Source organism: Myotis daubentonii, chromosome 11 (genome assembly GCF_963259705.1).
Source record: "Myotis daubentonii chromosome 11, mMyoDau2.1, whole genome shotgun sequence".
Lineage (NCBI taxonomy): Eukaryota > Metazoa > Chordata > Mammalia > Chiroptera > Vespertilionidae > Myotis > Myotis daubentonii.
This window is the reverse complement of record NC_081850.1, coordinates 9,346,611-9,364,633: the sequence shown is the minus strand read 5'-3', so window position 1 is coordinate 9,364,633 and position 18,023 is coordinate 9,346,611. Positions and strand designations below refer to the sequence as shown.

At 54.0% G+C, this 18,023-nt stretch overlaps 1 protein-coding gene across 5 annotated transcripts in view; it reads left to right on the top strand.

Moving 5' to 3' along the window:
- Positions 1-18,023, top strand: part of PHF2 (PHD finger protein 2) — an 84,779-nt gene that overhangs the window by 28,044 nt on the left and 38,712 nt on the right. For 4 of the 5 annotated variants that reach the window (XM_059656453.1, XM_059656450.1, XM_059656449.1 and 1 more), the window contains exon 2: positions 15,890-15,975. In XM_059656453.1, coding sequence (XP_059512436.1) covers positions 15,890-15,975 — 86 coding nt within the window. Of the gene's footprint in view, positions 1-15,889; positions 15,976-16,016; positions 16,360-18,023 lie in introns of those variants that run through there. The other variant, XM_059656451.1, reaches the window with a different exon arrangement.

Below are 18,023 nucleotides of genomic sequence, written 5' to 3'. Positions count from 1 at the left end.
CCCTTCTAAACTGAAATGTTTCTGTTTGAGAAATAAGCTGACAGTCTTATGGGAATTTCCTTGTAGGTAACTGTCATTCACTTGCTGACTTTCAGGCTATTGGGATTGACCCTGATCACATTGTCTAAGGTGCTGTGTGGACGCGGAATTTGCCCAGCAGGGTCTGTTGCCTGTTGGGCTATCCTTTGGATGGGCCACTTTTGGAGCTAATTGGGTCATGCTTTGGTGTTGCCTGAAGCCCGCCACTGGATGTGTTGGTTCTGGGGACTCTTTCGCGGGACTCCGGAACAGGTCAGTGTCAGACGCTGCCTGCACCTGGCCTCGGGCTACACGTCTGGAGCTACCATGTGACCTGCAGTTTGTGGCTTCCTCTGCTGGGCCTGGGTGTGGGTGGGAGGGGCCAAGCTGTGTACCAGCTTCAAGCCTGGGGGCAGGTCGGCAAAAGGCCTCCACGTCACAAGATCCACCTCCACCTGCCAGCTGCCTGTTAGACGCCTCTGGCAGTGCGGCCAGTTGCATGGGTTAGGTTTCAGTGAGGCACCAGGTAGGGGCGAGTGCTGTTCACCAGGTTCGTACAGATTCAAACTCTATGCCGGTGCTGGGTCTGAGGCCACTCGGCACAAGTCTCAGGGCACACCAAGGCCAGCAACCACCCCCCGGGCACCTGCGGACCTTTGTGATGGCGGCGGAATCTAGGTGAGTAGCCAGGATGAGGCCAGCAAAGCTCACCAGGTTAAAGCAGTCCAAGATTTGGCCATGTAGAGGGAGGGCTCCATACCGTAACAGGCACTGCTCAGGAGCCTGGGAGTAAGGGGTATGGCCCTCCTCTCCAGCCTCACAGTGCAGTCTTCCTGTGTGATTCTGGCTGTGCAAGCCTGCCTGGACCTCTTCAAGAGCTCCTCCGTAAGCTGTGCACCGTGGGCGCAGGCTGGAGTCTGCCAAAGACCTCTCCACTGGCACGTATCCTGGCCAGGCAGGGCCTCCAGGAGTCAGCAGGGAAGAGCTGTTGCCATTCCCCAGGCTGATGTATGGAGGGGGATGCTCGCTTCAGGCGAGATGGTGTCAGTGGGCAGTGGGCAGTGAGGGGCCGGTCACAGGGACACTTGCTGCTATGACTCCAGTCCTTTCCCAGGAGCCACATCACTCAGTTTTTCCCTTTTGGGCTCCTGTCCACTCCGAGCTGCTGTCCTCTGTTTGAGCCCATGGTAGGTGCTGCGACTGAGGTTCTTTGCACTGGCCCTTCAACAGAGTTGTCCCCCTTCTCACCAGGGCTGGCGGAATCCCTGCTAATTTCCACAGCCAGATATTGTGTGGGCTCCGCTTCCAAGCTCTAACACTCTGGGCTGGGGAGCCTGCCCTGGGGCTGAGGCCCCTCACTCCTCTGGGGGAAACCTTCCCAGCTGAGATGTCCCTCTGGATTCTCACGTACTGCTCATGAGGGTGGGCCAGCCCTATTCTCGTCTCTGCCCTTTCTGTGCGTCTCGGTGTGGGCTCCCCCATGAATCCTTAGCATAAGCCTTCTGTCCAGCTGGTCTTTAGACAGTTATTCAGGTTGACTGTTCTGTACTTGAGTCACTACTCTGACGTGGTTCTGGGAGGAGCCAGTGTAACTTCTACCTACTCTGCTGCCATCTTGCCGTCCCCTAATCCTAGTTATTTTAATTCCTGGTATACGTGCATCATCCCTGCCATATCTGAGAGAGCCTATCTCATGCTTTCTCTGTCTCATCAGACTGGGTTTTTTTGGTCTTTACATAGGCCTATTTTTTTGTTGTTGTTGCAAGAAAACTATTTTAAAGGCAAGACAACTGTCCCCCTTATATGCCACCATCCAGAGAGGCTCACTGGAACCTCTGCACATGTTTGCCTCTTTTCTGTGTGGATGTTGGGATGACTCAGTGTGCTGCTTCCCGCAGCGGGCACGACGGGGTCCCTGTCAGCACAGCTCTTGGCTGCATGATGATCTACGGGGTAGATACTGATCTACTAGCTTCCCCAATGCTGGGTGCTTTGGTTTGTGGGTTTTTTAGTCTCCCGCGCCCAGGAAGGCTACAGGGCAGGTTTTCTTGCTGTAGTTTGTGGACAGGGAGACTAAGGGAGGTCCAGAGGTGCCGTGCCCAGGCTGGCCTCCTCCTTCGCGGGCATTCTGATGCGGCTGCAGGTCTGGGCATGACCAGGACTCTGTCCAAGGGAGCCTGGCGTCAGCATCCTGTGAGGTGTGCCAGCTGTGCTACTGGGTCTGCAGGTCGCTGTCTCAGGGGGGTCCCCAGTCCTGGAGTCTCTTAGCAAAGGTGTGGCCGCAGGGCCATTGGACTGCCTCTCCGTCAGGGGGTGTGCAGACCCTGCGTTGGCAAGGGAGGAAGGGCTGCTGCCTGGACATCACCACGGAGGCCTGGTCACGGAGGGAACACTGGAAGGTCCAGAGGCTGGTGGGATCTCTCACGCCCCTAATGTCTGGCCATGGAGGACGTCTTTGGGTGGCTCGGCTTCCCAGAGCAAGGGGGACATGCTGACTGGGGAGGGGCAGAGGTTGCAAACTGCCCACTTGCTGGGCACACTGGTATCTGCTGGGCCCGTGATGTTGGTCCAACAGGGTTTTCAAAACCGGTTCCATTAGCTGCAGTATATTAAAATCAGGAGATTTTACCTAAACATGTGCATTTTGAGGTTTTCTTGAAAAATGAGGAGACCTGGCAGTGCTCAGTGCACATCCACAATGCGCCCCATGGGCCTCTTCAGACCTCGGCTGCCATCTCCTGTCTCCCATCCCTTGCTAAGCGGACAGCGGCCGCACCTCCGTCCCCTCACACCTGTCCACCCCCTCCCTACAGGCCAAACACTGCACCCCCGTGAACAGAGAGGCCCCTTGGTGGCTTGTCTAGATGACCCCCAGGTCTCCGCCACGTGGAAACGCGGTGAGCCTCTGAGGGCCTGGCTGTGTGGAGACCCGTGATCACTGGGGCTTCTATCGTTTCCATTCCCGCCTTTTCTTAGCGTGTCGTCAGAGAAAGCATCGGACTCCGGCTTCCCGCTGTGTCCCAGAACGGCGTGGAGCATGACTTACTGAAGGGTGAAAGTGTGCTGGGCAGGCCTTCCTGTCCTAAGGCTCTTGGCCTTAGTATCCTCATCTCACAAGTGGCAGGGCTGGGCAGGATGGAGTTTTGCTGAGAGTCCTTTCATTTCTGATGCTGCAAGAGCCTTAAATTCTTGCCCACTTAAGACACTCTCAGAAAGTTCTGAGCACTTACCATAAATGCTTGATTTTGACTATACAGATTTATTTATGAGAATCAGAAGAATATTTTCTTAAAACTCTATTTGTGTATACTTTAAAAAATGCAAAGAGCTCTTCTGATTTGAATCAAACCAGTTTATTAGGATTATGATTGTTCTTAACATTTTTTAAACTTTATTGTTGAAAGTATTACAGATGTTCCCCCCTTTGCCCTCTCCTCCCCACTCACCCATCCCCAGCCTTCACTGCACTGTTGTCTGTGTCCATGGGTTATGCATATATGTATGCATGTAAGTTCTTTGGTTAATCTCTTCTCGCCCCCCTTTAAAATTTTTGAAGATGGATAGCAATATGTACATGTAGGAGAAAAATTCAACAGTCAAAAATCTGTCTTCAGAGACAAGTCTGTTCCCTCCCCTCTGACCACCAGACTTCTCCAGAGGTGACCAGTAGGGTCAGGTTTCTGAATCTTTCCAGAACATTCTGATCAAAGAAGAGCCTGTGTATGCATTTCCTCCAGTCCCCACAAAAAAATGGGCTTGCACCTTATTTCTCCATCGCGTGCTCGTTGCTAAACAGTACATCCTGAGGTCGTTCCAGATCAGTAAGTGTGGGGTTTGTACTTCTTGGCACTCCATTTACCCACATCTCCCATCGATGGACCCCCGGTCGCTGGTTCAGTGAACGCCCTGTGCACACCTGTGCCAGTGTGCCGGTGCATTCTGGGAAGAGGGCCACAGACGAGGTCACGCATTCCCGGCGTCAGCTCCCCACTTTAGAGGATGTGGGAGCGCTGTGTGTGCAGTGTCAGCGCACCGAGTGCCCTCCAGACGCCTCGTTCTGTGCCAGCTGGTAGGTGAACAGGACGTCTGACCCGTGGTGCTGCACCTCTTTCCATGTGTTGAAAAGCCATTGATGTCCTTTTCTGTAAGCTGTTTACTTAGTCACGATTTAGACCGCGGCCAGGCAGTTTCATTATGTTTTCTCCTATGTAACAGAGTTTTCCTACCGTTTATTGTACCTTTCACAGGGAGACCGCGTCGCCCGGGAGCATGTAAGACTCCACAGACAGCAGTCATTGATTCGGGCAATCGGTGTTTTTCACTCCTGATGCTGCTGCTCATTGTTTGGATTATTGTGTCTGTGAGACGGGCAGGGAGCGCCTTGTCCCCCTGGGCTGTGTCTGTGGTGCGGGAAGGAATTGCCCGGTCCCCCTCAGGGTCCACAGCCAACCCTGACGTGGCCTTGGTTAATTGGAGCCACGAGACTGCGCACCTTCTTACTTCTTTCCAACAAACACTCATCTAAGCTAAACCTGCAAACGGGGTTTTGTACTTTTAAATGCTCCGGGAGTAACATTTTATGCGGGCAGCCCTTTGGAATGCATTGTCTGAGCAAAGTCCACATGCACAGCTCTGGCCCCCTGGGGTGCTGTCCCCACTGTGGTTGCTCCGTTCTTGTTTGCTCACAAGGGGGGTGTCTGCTCTATTGCATTCTCCCCTGGAGTGAGGGTGCTGATGAGAAATCAAGCACATCCCTGATGCCTCTGGGACCGGTGGCCCTTAGGTTTCTCGGTTGCAGAGCCTCAGAGCCTCGGTGACTTTGGAGACGACCCAGGAAGCACAGTTCCCTTATTGCTGCGTAACGGGCTCCAAAGATAAGTGACTTACGTCCCACGGCAGGGGGCTCGGCTTCGATAAGTGACTTACGTCCCACGGCAGGGGGCTCGGCTTCGTCCGTGGCTGCTACCAGTCACACTTGGGTTTTCTTGTAGCAAATAACAGTCCAGAAAGGCAGCTGAGTAGTGAATTCCTAGATAACGAGGCAAAGGCTGTGGCTGCCGGCAAAGGATGCTAATGAGAAGGAAGTCTGGGACTTGGGCTCCACGTATTGGCCACTTTTCTGGGAGGGGTTCTCTGTCCCCCTAAGAAGGAAGTTTTAGCCCCAGGTTTCGAGGGTTGCCAGCTACAGCCCCAGCTCCACCCAGCTCCCCGAGGGCCCTAAAGCCGGCCCTGCTGCAGCAGCTCCTGGTCCTGGAACCTTCCCCAGAGCTCTCAGTTGTGGTCTGGACCGATTGCTAAGGCAGTAGAGTTGCCAGGACATTTTGCTAAATTGAAACCTCCCAGGCAATCGCTGATTCCTACGGGGTCATCTCTGGATGCTGAGGCCATTGGTCAAAGTTGTGGGGGAGCAGAGTGACCCCTCAGACTCCCTTGTTCATCACCTGATAGTGGACTTGCCTTGGCCCCAAGACTTCAGCCTTCGTGCCTGCGGGGGACAGGCTGACGTGTCTGTGGTCCATACCAGCACCACTCGTGGGGCATCCACATCAGAAACACAGCCCGAGGGAGGTTGTGCGGTGATGCCAGACAGTCCAGAATGTGTCTCTTCAGGGACTGCTGGCCAGGAGCCCGCTAAAGGTGACAGTGCCAAAGGCAAAAAGCCCGTCCCATTTAAGGAGCCCAGAGGCCCCGCATCGGTGCCCCGCAGGATCCTGGGTTCATAACAGCTGCAAAGAATGCTGTTGGGACGACTGGGGAAATGTGAATGCGTAGACACCTATGTTAGGATACATCTTGGGGGTTAACTTGGATGCTATGGTTACAGTACACAAGGCCCTGTTTTGGGGAGACTTCGCGCGGATGAATTAGGAAGGTAGAGATATAAAGCAAATGAGGCAAATTGCCAACCATTGGAGAACGTGAGTGAAGGGAGCACAGGTATCCATTGTATTAATCTGTCAACATTTCTTAAGTTTAAAAATTTTTAAATAGGAATTAGGTGGGGAGAGCCCTCTCAGGTGACAGAGTTGAGCGGGCAGAGAACTGCCACCTGCCCACCTCTGCTTGCGTCCCTCATCTGTGCCAGGGGAGGGCCTAGGTCCTGTCTATGCCCGAGTGACACCCACTTGTAGATGTCTCGGGCTGCACTGTGCCTGACTCCGGACTCTTCCCTCGGACCTGTGCTGGTGCCCCTGCCCCTCTCTCATTCAGTTAATCCTCACGTCACCTTTGGCGCCCCTTTCCAGATGAGGGACCAGGGATGTGAGTCACCCGCCCCAAGGCCGCCGGCAGGAGAGGCACTTGGATGTCAGGGACCTTGACCTCTACTCTACCTTCCACTAGAGCGAGCGACGCCAGTTTATAGAGTCATGACCTGCCTTGTTAAACTATTGAACTAGGAGAGAGGAGCAAACTCCACGCACCCCATAAAGGCACATGTATGAACGTGTGCTTCCATTGTAGGTGTGGATGCACGTGTTTCTCTTGTGAATTGTGATACATGGAGAAGTTGAAGCACAGGCTCTCTGGGCCTCACTATTTTCACCCTACAACTGGGTTTTTCCATATTCTCATGAGCAGCATTCTCCCTTGAGGATGGTGCAGGCTTCTCCCCAGCCAGCCTGCCCGTGGCTCCCCCCCCCCCCCACTTCTGTCTTCCTATGGCTTTCGTTTCTCCTGGATGCTTTATCTTGCTGAAGGGAAGTGTAGAGAGGCACAGAAAAGGTGTCATGCCAGGGAGGAAAAAGCTCTGGGTGAGGTAGGGGCAGGACTCAGCCGATTAGGGGTTGCCAGCCCTTCCATCATCTTCTTGGAGATGGGAAGGGCCTGGGCTTGGGTCCACTCCCCTCATAGGCCTAGAGGAGTCAGGGTGAATGGATCGTGACATTCTTCCCATGCAGATTCTGTAAGTCCACCTGGAGTTTTGTTCTTTCTCAGCCACTTGCTGCCAGGAATGATAACATGTGTTGTGTGGTTCATCAGCCCAGCAGAGGAAGGAGATGATGATGATGATGATGATGATGATGATGATGTTGATAGTGATGGTGGTGATGTGGTGGTGATGATGATGATAGTGGTGGTGATGATGATAGTCGGGTGATAATGATGTAATAGTGATGATGGCGATGGTGCTGATGAAGGTGATGGTGGTGGTGATGGTGCTGATGAAGGTGATAGTGATGGTGATGGTGGTGGTGATGGTTGGTGATCATGGTGATGGTGATGGTGTTGATGAAGTGGTGGTGATGATGATGATGATGATGGGGTTGACAGTGATGATGATAGTGGGGGTGATAATGATGTAATGGTGATGATGGCGATGGTGCTAATGAAGGTGATGGTGGTGGTGATGGTGGTGGTGATGGTTGGTGATGATCATGGTGATGGTGGTGGTGATGGTTGGTGATGATCATGGTGATGGTGATGGTGTTGATGAAGTGGTGGTGATGATGATGATGATGATGGGGTTGATAGTGATGATGATAGTGGGGGTGATATGATGTGATGGTGATGATGGTAGTGTTGATGAAGGTGATGACGATGGTGATGATCATGATGGTGGTGATGATGATGAGGATGTGATGGTGATGGTGGTGATGAATATGACAAGCAATAAACTCTCTTTGAAGGCCTCTTCTGTGTGCCAGATACGGTTCTGGGCATTATTACAACCCCTCTTGAGCTTACCTGTCCCACCAGCAGGGACCAGGAGCACAGCTGTCCTTTGCATTTCAGAGTCTGTGTTCATCTCTTCTGAGCATCTAGTCCCTCCCCATAGTCCTGGTTATCTATGGTTGTGTAATGGTAACCCAAAGCCTAGTGGCTTCTGACAATAATCACACTGTTTCCCATGAGTCTGCATCTTGAACTCAACAGATGGACCTCATCTGGGCCCCCGAAGCCCTGTCATCACACTGTGGCTGGGTCCCCAGGCGGGCCAGGTGGAAGCCAACTGGTCTGTGACCCTGCTGCACCGAGTCCCCAGGCTGGTAACCCTCCAGGAGAGAGGGAGCCCCCCTCTGTGGACAGTGTCACCTGCTTTCCCTGGCTGTGTGGCAGGCACCCTGTCACCCCCTGCACGTGTGCCCCAGGTCAGCCAGGCTCTGCTGGCTGTTTCCTCTTTTCCTTTTCCTGCTCATTTTTGTGGCTTGTCCTCAGAGGGCCCGGCTGCATCAGAGTCCAGCTCAGGAGGCTTCTTCACAGAGCGCCAGGACCCAGGAAAGACAGGAAGTGAATTGGGAAGGGGCACTCGGGGGCCATTCAACCTTTAAGCCAAAGCAGGACTTTTGCTGCCTGTTACAAAGGGAATTCACACCCTTTCCAGTGGCTTAGCAAAGTACAGAAAAGTATAAAGAGAAAATGAGCATGTCTTCGTCTGGCACCAGCATCGAGCCCTTCTGGGTGTCACTCTATGCCAGGGCTGTAGCTTTAGTGTCCATAGATCTTAAAAGTCTAACTTAAAAATGTGTGCAACCTGAGTTTTAATGTTCCACCATGTGAGCGCAGCATGCCCTAGGGATCGGACCTCCTGGTGGGAGGGGTTTGCTGCTCCTAATGTTTGCTTTTTAAGTAATCTTGGAATGACCCACCTTGTGCATGAACCTTGTATGCATTTCTGCTTTTGGCCTTAGAATAGGTTTGTAGATGTGGAATAGCTGATGTAGGATAAAAACCTTTTCAAAGCTCTTGGCACACATGGCTTCTCCCCACATTGGTCCCTCCACGAGCAGGATGAGCGCCTGGTCCATGCAGCCCCGTCCGTATCATGAGCATCACTGACCGATCACCTGTGCCCCACTGAGCTCCCGGGTGCCTCCCACTGACGCTGCAGGGCCAGCCACGTGAAGGGAGGCTCTGCCTGTCCACTCCGGGATTGAAAGGGGCCACTTCCTTTTTTTGAGGCTCTCTGCCTATGACTTTAAAAAAATAAATGTCAGCACAAGATTACGTAAAGTTTGGTTTACATTAAGTCAACACCCTGGACAACATTAGGAAAAACCATGATATAATCTAGTTGTGGAGTCAGGACATAATTCCACCCTTGACTTGCACAGGCTGTGTAGTGGGGTCTGGGGCGACCAGGCCGGACCCTGGGAGCCTGTGCCCGGAGGAGCTCCTGTCCTCAAATCCCTTCCTGTCTTCCTGCCGGGCAGAGCAGGGACAGCTGCAGAAGCCTTCCTCCCCTGCCGCTGTCCTTGGTGCGCCACGGCCCACCCCACAGCTCCGCGGGGCAGACCGGGCTGGGCAGGGCTGGGCCGGAGGAGTGCCTTCCCTGGTGCTCGATGCTTGGGCACGGCCCATGCACTTCTGTGGCCTTGCCAGCCTCTGAGTTCTGCCCCGCCCGCCCCTTCAGTTTCTTTTTCTTCGCTGTTTTTGTTGGTGGCTCACTTCCCTCCTCCACCCGCCTCCACCTTTGAGAATTCTGTTATCTTTCTACCTCCTGGGCTCTGGGCACTAAGTTAGTTTTAACCTTGTTTGAGGTTGACTCAGTGCCGGGTTCCAGGGCATTGGTGGCTGAGAGCCTGTGCCCTGGGCCATCTCAGGCCTCACAGGATTGTGTGCCCTAAAAATGCAGTCTCCTCCCTCCCCAGTTCTCGCCTCCTGGCCTCCTCAGCAGGGTCCCCTGGGAGAGCTCAGAGACAGGAATACACAGGCACATACACACACGTGAGTACACACGTATGCACACATGGCACACCCACATCTTTGGTTTGGGTTTTCCATCTAAAGGAATTGTAGCCCTAACCGGTTTGGCTCAGTGGATAGAGTGTCAGCCTGCGGACTCAAGGGTCCCAGGTTCGATTCCGGTCAAGGACATGTACCTTGGTTGTGGACACATCCCCAGTGGGGAGTATGCAGGAGGCAGCTGATCAATGTTTCTCTCTCATCGCTGTTTCTAACTCTCTATCCCTCTCTCTTCCTCTCTGTGAAAAATCAATAAAATATATTTTAAAAAAGTAAAGGAATTGTACTACTCACATTCTCCTATAACCTGGGTGTTTTCACCTCACCACATATTGTGAATTTCTTTCCAGCTCAGTATGTTAAGATCTGCTGTCTTCTTATTTTACAATTAGTTTGGCAGAATCCTGGCCACACAGAGCACTCTGCGTCGTGTCTCCTGTGGCATGTACGTGGTGACAGGCCACGGCAGCTTCCCCCAGCATCTCAGCCGTTTCGTGGCTGCACACTCAGAGCTGCGGGTCCCAGCTGTCACCTCCTGGTCCACAGTCCGTGGTGTGTGGGGCCTCGTCCCCTGTGCCCCAGATGCACTTTGAGTGCCTCGCCCCTACTCGGGCTGCAGTGCACTGCTCCCCACGCGTGCCATCGGACCAACTGGAGGTCTCCACTTCTTTACTGCATGAAGCCCGAGTCCATCCTTGGTTCCTGTCCCAGCCTCTCCCTCAGTTGTCACACAGGCAGCGCCCTCCCCAGGCCCCTGGTAGGTTCCCATGCTGATGGGAGCATCACCTGTTCATTTGAGTCTGTCTCCTGGGACCCTGGGGCCCTGGGCGCTGGTGGCCTGGGTTCTCAGCAGTGGGAAGGGAGGGCAGGGTCAGCAGAGTCCCAAGGAGCTGTCTTAGGTGAACCCTGTGACTGTGCCCTCAGCTGCTGCCCACCACCCAGAGTGGCCAGGGCCTCCCACCAGGGGCGCTGGGGCTGGCGGCCTGGGCCGGCTCCCGAAGCGCCTGTACTCAGGAGGCTGCAGCCCAGGGGCCGCTCAGTGACCTGGCTGTGTCTCTTTGCTGAGGTGTCAGAGCCATTGGTGTTGCAGTTGTTCTCTTTTGAAAGTGATATCTTGGTGGCTTTGTCCTCTCCCATCCTCTCTGTAGCCCTGCAGCACCCCTCCCAGCTCCTGGTCTCCTCCCCTTGGCACTGAGTTAACTGCCTGGGCTCAGTGCCTTCTCTTTCCCTCCGTCTCTCTCTGATCCCCTTCCTCCCCTCTTCCTCCACATCCTCTTCCTGTCCCCTCCGTCTCCACAGTTTTGCTCACCTGGCTCCTAGCCTCAGCTCTCGGAGCCACCCAGGCCTCAGTCTCTGTGGGCCCATCCTGGGTCTGGACTGCCTGATGCAGATGTGGCGATTTCGGGGACACAAGCAGCAGGGCCTGGCCGGGTCCAGGGCCTGGCTCTTAGCCAGCTGGTCCCTCGACCTCCATATGTAGCTGGACCGTCAGGAGGTAACTGGAGCGTGAAGCGGGCTCTAGCGCCTGCTTCCCAGGAGGTGGTGCCCACCTTCCTTCCAGGATCCCTGGAGTCTCGGGCCGGTGCTGCGAGGGCGTCCTTTTCCCTCCTTGGCACATCCAGGTCCTCACCGAGCCTTTGCCCACACAGTCCCTAGGGACGCACACCCCCTGGGCAGGGAGGCCTGGCCACCTTGCTGCAGACACAGGAGTTCGAGCAGGCCAGGCAGTGTGGAGACCTCCTGTCCAGGGAGGAGACCGCCAGACCAGTGCGAGCCAGCTGCTTGGGCATAGCCCAGAGATGGCGAACCTTGTGAGTTCGGTGTGTCAGCATTTTGAAAAACCCTAACTTAACTCTGTTGCCGTGTCACATATAGAAATTTTTAGATATTTGCAACCATAGTAAAACAAAGACTTATACTTTTGATATTTATTTTATATATTTAAATGCCACTTAACAAAGAAAAATCAACCAAAAAATGAGTTTGCGTGTCACCTCTGACACGCGTGTCATACGTTCGCCATCACTGGCATAGGCGGCCCTGGCCAGGTTCCTGCAGAGGCGTGGTGTGGACGTCCACCCACAGGCATGTGCGTGTTGGGGACTTTCTTCTCACTGATGCTCTTTCAGCACTTGACCGCTGTGCTTAGTGAGCGAGGACAGCCGTGGTCAGACCCTGAGGGTGTGGGCCGGAGGGACAGGCTCCTGAGTGCAGCGTCTGCTCCTGCCTCCAGTGCAGGGGAAATGCTTCGGACTTTCCTGTAACTCTTGTTCTCCTCTCATGGTTTTGGGTATCTTTTCTAGATAATTTCTTAAGGGTCACTCAGAAAGCCTTCACTTTGGGATAATAAAATAAACAAGCAGTTTCCGTGAACGGCCTGCCCGGCGAGAATAGAGCTGACCGTGACGAGGTCAAGCCCTCACCGCGCTTGGCCTGTTCAGGAGCTCACACTGAACAGTGGGGTCCCTGGACCCTCGAGACCCCCGGGCGGGCAGGAGCTAGGGCTGTCCCTGCTGCACACAGCACAGACAGTAAGCGAGTTCCAGGGCCTTAGTTAGCACGCCAGGCGATCCTTGTCACGGTGCAGGCACAGGCAGTTAGGGCTGCGAGGTGAGTCCTGGGGGCGTTGCTGGATTCCCATTAGAGGCGGGGCCAGCCCGCCTGTGGTCGTCCCCCTGGTGGGCAGCCCTGGCTGCAGCCTCAGCCCCTGCCTATGGCCCACCCCTGAATATCTCTTTCAGGTGAGGGGCGGCTCCAAGGCGTTTGGGGCAGAACAGGGGACCGACCATCCACACCTCTTACTTTTCTCTTCAGTCCCAGGCTGCCATCCCACTGAGGTGAGACCTGCACCTCATTGGTTGGTAGTTGAAGAAGGAGCCCCAGGGGAAGGGGTGGCGACATGCACATGGTCATGACACCTGGGCCTCAGCGTCCTACCTGTCACATGGGATGCCCCCCTCTACCTTCCAGAGTACAATGGGGCTTCAGGGACATGTGGGACCAGCAGCAATGCGTGGAGACCTGTCCTGGTGACCAGGGCTGAGGACCACCCACTGGGGGTTGTACTTTAAGGTGTTGATAGCCTTCCTTTTGACTGACCTGGAACTCAACCCCCATGCTGCCTTCGGGTGAGGGTGGTGCATAGAGGCCTGGTGGCAGAGCCTGTGCTCTCCTTATAGGCCCCCAGGGCTCCTGTGGCCGGGACAGACAAGGGTAGGCGATAGTCATGGGTGTGTGCGGTCCCTGCTGGGTTGGAGCAGACGCATCAGGGAGGTGGGCTGTCCTAAGTGTCTGCTTTAGGAACTGCCAGTGAGAAGAAGCCTGGAGCCACTGTCAGGTATGAACTCGAGATAGGGACCCAGGTGTGGATGTAGCGTGTAGACTTGGGGTGTGGACCTGAGATGTGGAGGTTGGGTGTGGACAGGGGGTGTGGATTTAGGGATGGTCTGGGTTATGGACTCAGGATATGGACCTGAAATGTAGACTCAGGATTGGATACAGGATGTGGATGTGGGATGTGAACTCAAGGTGTGGACCTGGGGCGTGTACAAGGGCGTGGGGTTTAGTTGGATGTGGGCGTGGGGTGTGGATTCTGTGTCCAGTCTCTGGATCCGGCTGATCCTAACCAGATGCAGGACTCTGCTCTGCCCCTGGCTCCGGCCCGTGGGCCTTGGTGGATGTGGGCTGTGGGAGCTGACGGCATGTGCAGCCATCTCCATCCCTGTGATCACTTGTATCAAGAGGCCACCCGATGAATGAGCAGAGGCCGGCCGGCCCAGGTCGGTGCCGTGGAGACAGACCAGCACTGCAGTGGTGGCTGCGGTTGCCCTCCTCACTGTGCCTTCGCCAACATGGGGTGTCGCCAGTGTGATGTATTTGGTCGTGGCAGTTTGTGGGGTGAACATCATGTGGAGTGATTGGGGTGCGCCTTCCGTGGGTTGGTGAGGGCGCCTGTCTACACGGTAGCCGGGTGCCTATTCTGTTCTGGCCCTGCCCTGTCTTCTGTGGGAGAGGCCCTTCGTTCCTGGAGGAAGGGTAGAAACACTTGGCTGTGTTTGTTGTTAATGTTTATATTTTGCCCTTGAAAGTTTGTTTTCATGATGTGGAGCACTTTCAATCCATCAGTATTCTCTTTGATTTCCTTTCCCATTTTTTGTATGTTTGTTTAGAAAGTTACCTGTATGGTGAGAGCAAACACGTCCTCACGGCCTGCTTCCCAGTCGGCTCTTCAGACCGCTTGCGCTTTATTTCAGTTTATGCTGTGAGACGAGTGAACTTAATGTTTTCAAAAACAGGTGCCAACATTTCTGGGCTGCAGGGTCTGTCCCCAGAGCTGTGGGATTGTGGCCTTGGTCCCCTGCTGTGGCCCTTGTCTGCTGGGTGCTGGCCCAGTGCCTGGGGCAAGGGATTGTCCCACTGAATAGTGAGGAGACCTTTGGGTCTAGGCAGACGTCTAACCTCTCGTGCCTCGGTTTCCCCATTGTACAATAGGGCTAGTAGAACACGCCCCCCCGCCACCTCCCCTCTCCCCCCCCGCCCCCCCGCCCCGGTGTTGCAGTAATCATCCCCACTGCAGAGTGAGCAGTCAGCCAGCATTAGCAATGACGGGGTTGCGGTGGTGATAGGACGGTGTCCCTCTCACAAGGCCAGGTTCTTTTTATTTTTTATTGACATAAAATTCACACAGCATACAATCAGCCATTTAAAGTGAACATTTCAGCACATTTCAGAGGGTTGTGCAACCATCTTCTCTAGCTGGTTCCAAAACATTGCATCCCACTAAACAGTCACTTCCGTTTCCCCTGCACCCCCTTCCCCCAGTACCACCAGCCAGTCTTCAGTCTAATATAATTGGGATCCTATAATATGTGGCCTTTTATGTCTGGCTTTTTTCACTCAACATAATTTTTTTGAGGTTCTTCATGTTGTAGCATGTGTCAGCCCTCTACTCCTTTTTAAGGTTGAATAATACTCCATGGTATAGATACACCACAGTTTGTTTACCCATTTACCAGTCAATGGACTTGGGTTGCTCCCATCTTTCGGTTATTGTGACTAATGCTACTGTGAACGCTTGTGTAAAAGGATTTGATACCGGTCTCAGTTCTTTTGGGTATATACCTGGAAGTGGAATTGCTGGGTCATATGGTAATCCTATCTTTAACTTTTTTGAGGAACCACCATACTGTTTCCATAGAAACCACACCATTTTTCATTTGTAAGAGGGTTATAACTTCTCCATATCCTTGCCACACTTGTTAGTTTCCCATTTTTTCTCTTTCTTTTTAAAATTGTAACTGTCCTAGTGGGCATGTGCTGGTCTGTCATGGTTTTGATTTGCATGTCAGAGGCATGCAGATGACTAAGGATGTTGAGCATTATTCGTGACCTTGTTGGCCATTTGTATTTCATTTTGAGGGAAATGTCTGTTCAAGTCCTTTGCTTCTTTTTAGTTGTTTTGTGGTTGAGTTATAAATTCTTTATATATTCTGAATGTAGACCCTTATCAAATGTATGATTTGAAAAGATTCTCTCCCATTCTGTATGTTGTTTTTTCACTTCTTGATAGTGTCCTTTAATGCACACACGTTTTTAATTCTGACGGCATCCAGTTTATTTTTGTTGTTGTTGCTTGTGCTTTTGGCATCATATCTAGGAATCCAAGGCTATGGAGATTTACCTCCATGTTTTCTTCTGAGAGTATTACAGTTTTAGCTTTTATATTTAGGTGATTAATCCATTTTCAGTTAACGTCTTTATATGGAGTAAGATAGGAGTTCAGCTTCATTGTTTTGCTAGCCTGCTGTCCCAGTGCTGCCCCTGGGAGATTGATGGCGGTCCCCCATGGTGTCCAGAGGGACCTTGCTGATGGCTCTGAGCTGCCCCAGTGAAGTGCCTCCCTTAGCCTCCCTGAGCTCTGTGGTGACAGGGCAGTGACAGCTTTCATGGAGGGAGGCCTGCTGGCCCACCTGGTCCCTCCCCTATCCTGGTCATGCATTGGTGAGGCCTTCCTTGCACCTCCTTCCTTCCTCCTTGACCCCTGACTTGTCCCCACAACACTCTGCCCCATCTGTGCACACACTGCCCTGGACCCTCCCAAGAGGTGAGCAAGAGTTGCCTGGATGCTTTGCAGGGAAGCGCTCATGGAATTGTTGACCGCCAGTGACATCTGTTTCCTGCATTTCAGCTGTGTTGGCGTAGAAGAGGAGGAGGCCCCAGACATCGACATATACCACTGCCCGAACTGCGAGAAAACCCATGGGAAGTCTACTTGTAAGTACAGCGCCATGCGCCTCACCTTGGATCTGATGGACTCCTGGCCTGGCTTGCTGGGGTAACACTCTCTGGGTGGCCACACCCTGGTGCTTGGGGACACCTCTGGCCTCCTTTTCCAACCCGTACAGCCCCTCCTGATCGGCTCCTACACTCACAGCCGCTGTGCAGAGACTCCATCTGCTCTCAAAGGCCTCAGGAGGGGGTACAGACTCCAGCACCCACAGAGGCCAAGTTCGTCTGAGACAGGGACATGTTGCAGGTCTGTCCAAGGGGTTGTGCAGCCCAGCCCTGCTCAGCTGACCTCCACCTTGATGGGGTCTTGAAAGTTGCATCATGGGAATCTGCTCTACTTCCCTTCTCCATCCCTGCAGGGAATCTTAGGTGATTTCCTTTCCCAGACCGCCTGCTGTTTGCCTATCCCAGCTGTTTGATCCCTGCTTTCCCCTGGTCCCTTCAGGGTGTGGCAGTTCCTTTGGGAGCTCCCCAGGGTGCAGGCTCGTCCAAGTGACTCCAGGGTGCCCATGTCCTGGCTGAAAGGCAACTTCCGAGGCTAACCTCTCTGGGGAATGAGATGCTGTGGTCTACAGGGACCACTGGAGGGCCGGCCTGGAAATGAGGCAGATGGCACGGGGTGTGAACGTGGCCTCTGGTTTCCAGCCTGGGCCGGGCTGCTCACAGAAGGTACAGGCTGGACACCGGCCTTGGCTGGTGGCAGATCACAGCCCTGCTGTCCCGAAGCAGGAAAGTTTGCGGTTTCTAACCTCCCCTCGCACCCTGAGGACTTGGCAGCACTGGTGTCTGCTCTCATTACCTCATCCTTTTCAGCAGATACAGGAGGTGACTACTGTTCCATGGGCCAGCTGGTGGCATTTCTGGCACCTCTTGAGCCATTGGGCAGGCTCAGGGCCTAGGAAAGATGAATAGGGTGGGGACACGGGGCAGGAGGGGGTGTACCATGTGATCATGGGAATGGAGCCAGGGACAAAGAAGGGCTGGATCAGAAACCCCTGCTCACCCCCCAGCAGAGCCCAATGTCCTGGGGAGGCCCCGTCTTAGGGGGCTCAGGGAGGGTGGGGCCACATCTGTGTGGTTCGTGAGCTGTTGCATGAACTGGGGGCGCTGGGATTGGGCTATTGCAGGGTTGGAGGTGGGTGTTGGTGTGCACAGCAGCGCAATTTCTCCAACGCCCCTGCGTGTCCCAGAAGCACCCTTCCCTGAGGGTCAGCTTGCCTGCTGCCGGAGCTCTGTGTGCCTGCCTCACCAGCCCCTGTTCCTGTGCTCCTGGGTCTGGGCAGAGGCCGGGTGGTCCCCAGCTGCCTGTTATTGCCGCTGGAAGTCAAGGGCAGGCACCCTTTCCTGGCACTTACAGCCGGGCACCCCCAGGGCATGCTGGGACAGCAGCCTGGTGGGACCCAGCAGCCCCTCCCTGCTTGTGCATATGTGCATATGTGTCTGGAGGGTATATGTATGTGTGTGCATGTGTATGAGTAAATGTGTGTGCATGAGTATTTGCATGTTTATGCAAATATGCATATATGCTGTCCCTGTCTGCCGTTATTGGTGGCCATATGCTATCGGGGACAAAGGTTCTAGCACCTTCCACTAGCATGCACTCCAGATTGGCGGTCACTCTGCATTTGCACTGAGTCCGTGCTCTGTCCGGATGTCAGTGACGCACAGGTTGGTGTTTGCCACATCAGCTCAGTCACACCCTCCACAGCGAGGCCCCTTGGGGACAAGATGCTCCTTCATGTCACTGTGTTTCCAGGGGAGCCCCCAAACCTGTGGGCTGCGCTGCAGGCCCTCTTAGGCCCAGGCCTGCCTCCTTCCCTTCCCTGAGCGGGCTTTGCAGCAGGCGTGACAAGGTGAGGAGGGAGAGCCCACAGGTAGATGTGGTGCAGGGCCCAGTGGTCCCCATGGGAACCCAGCAAGGAGCCCCCACTGACAGTTGACACGAAGGCTCATGCAAAGCAGGTGGCATATCCTCAAAGTGGCTCTGACCCCGTTTTGTCTCTCTTTAGCTCTGTGGTGCTCAAGAGGTTACT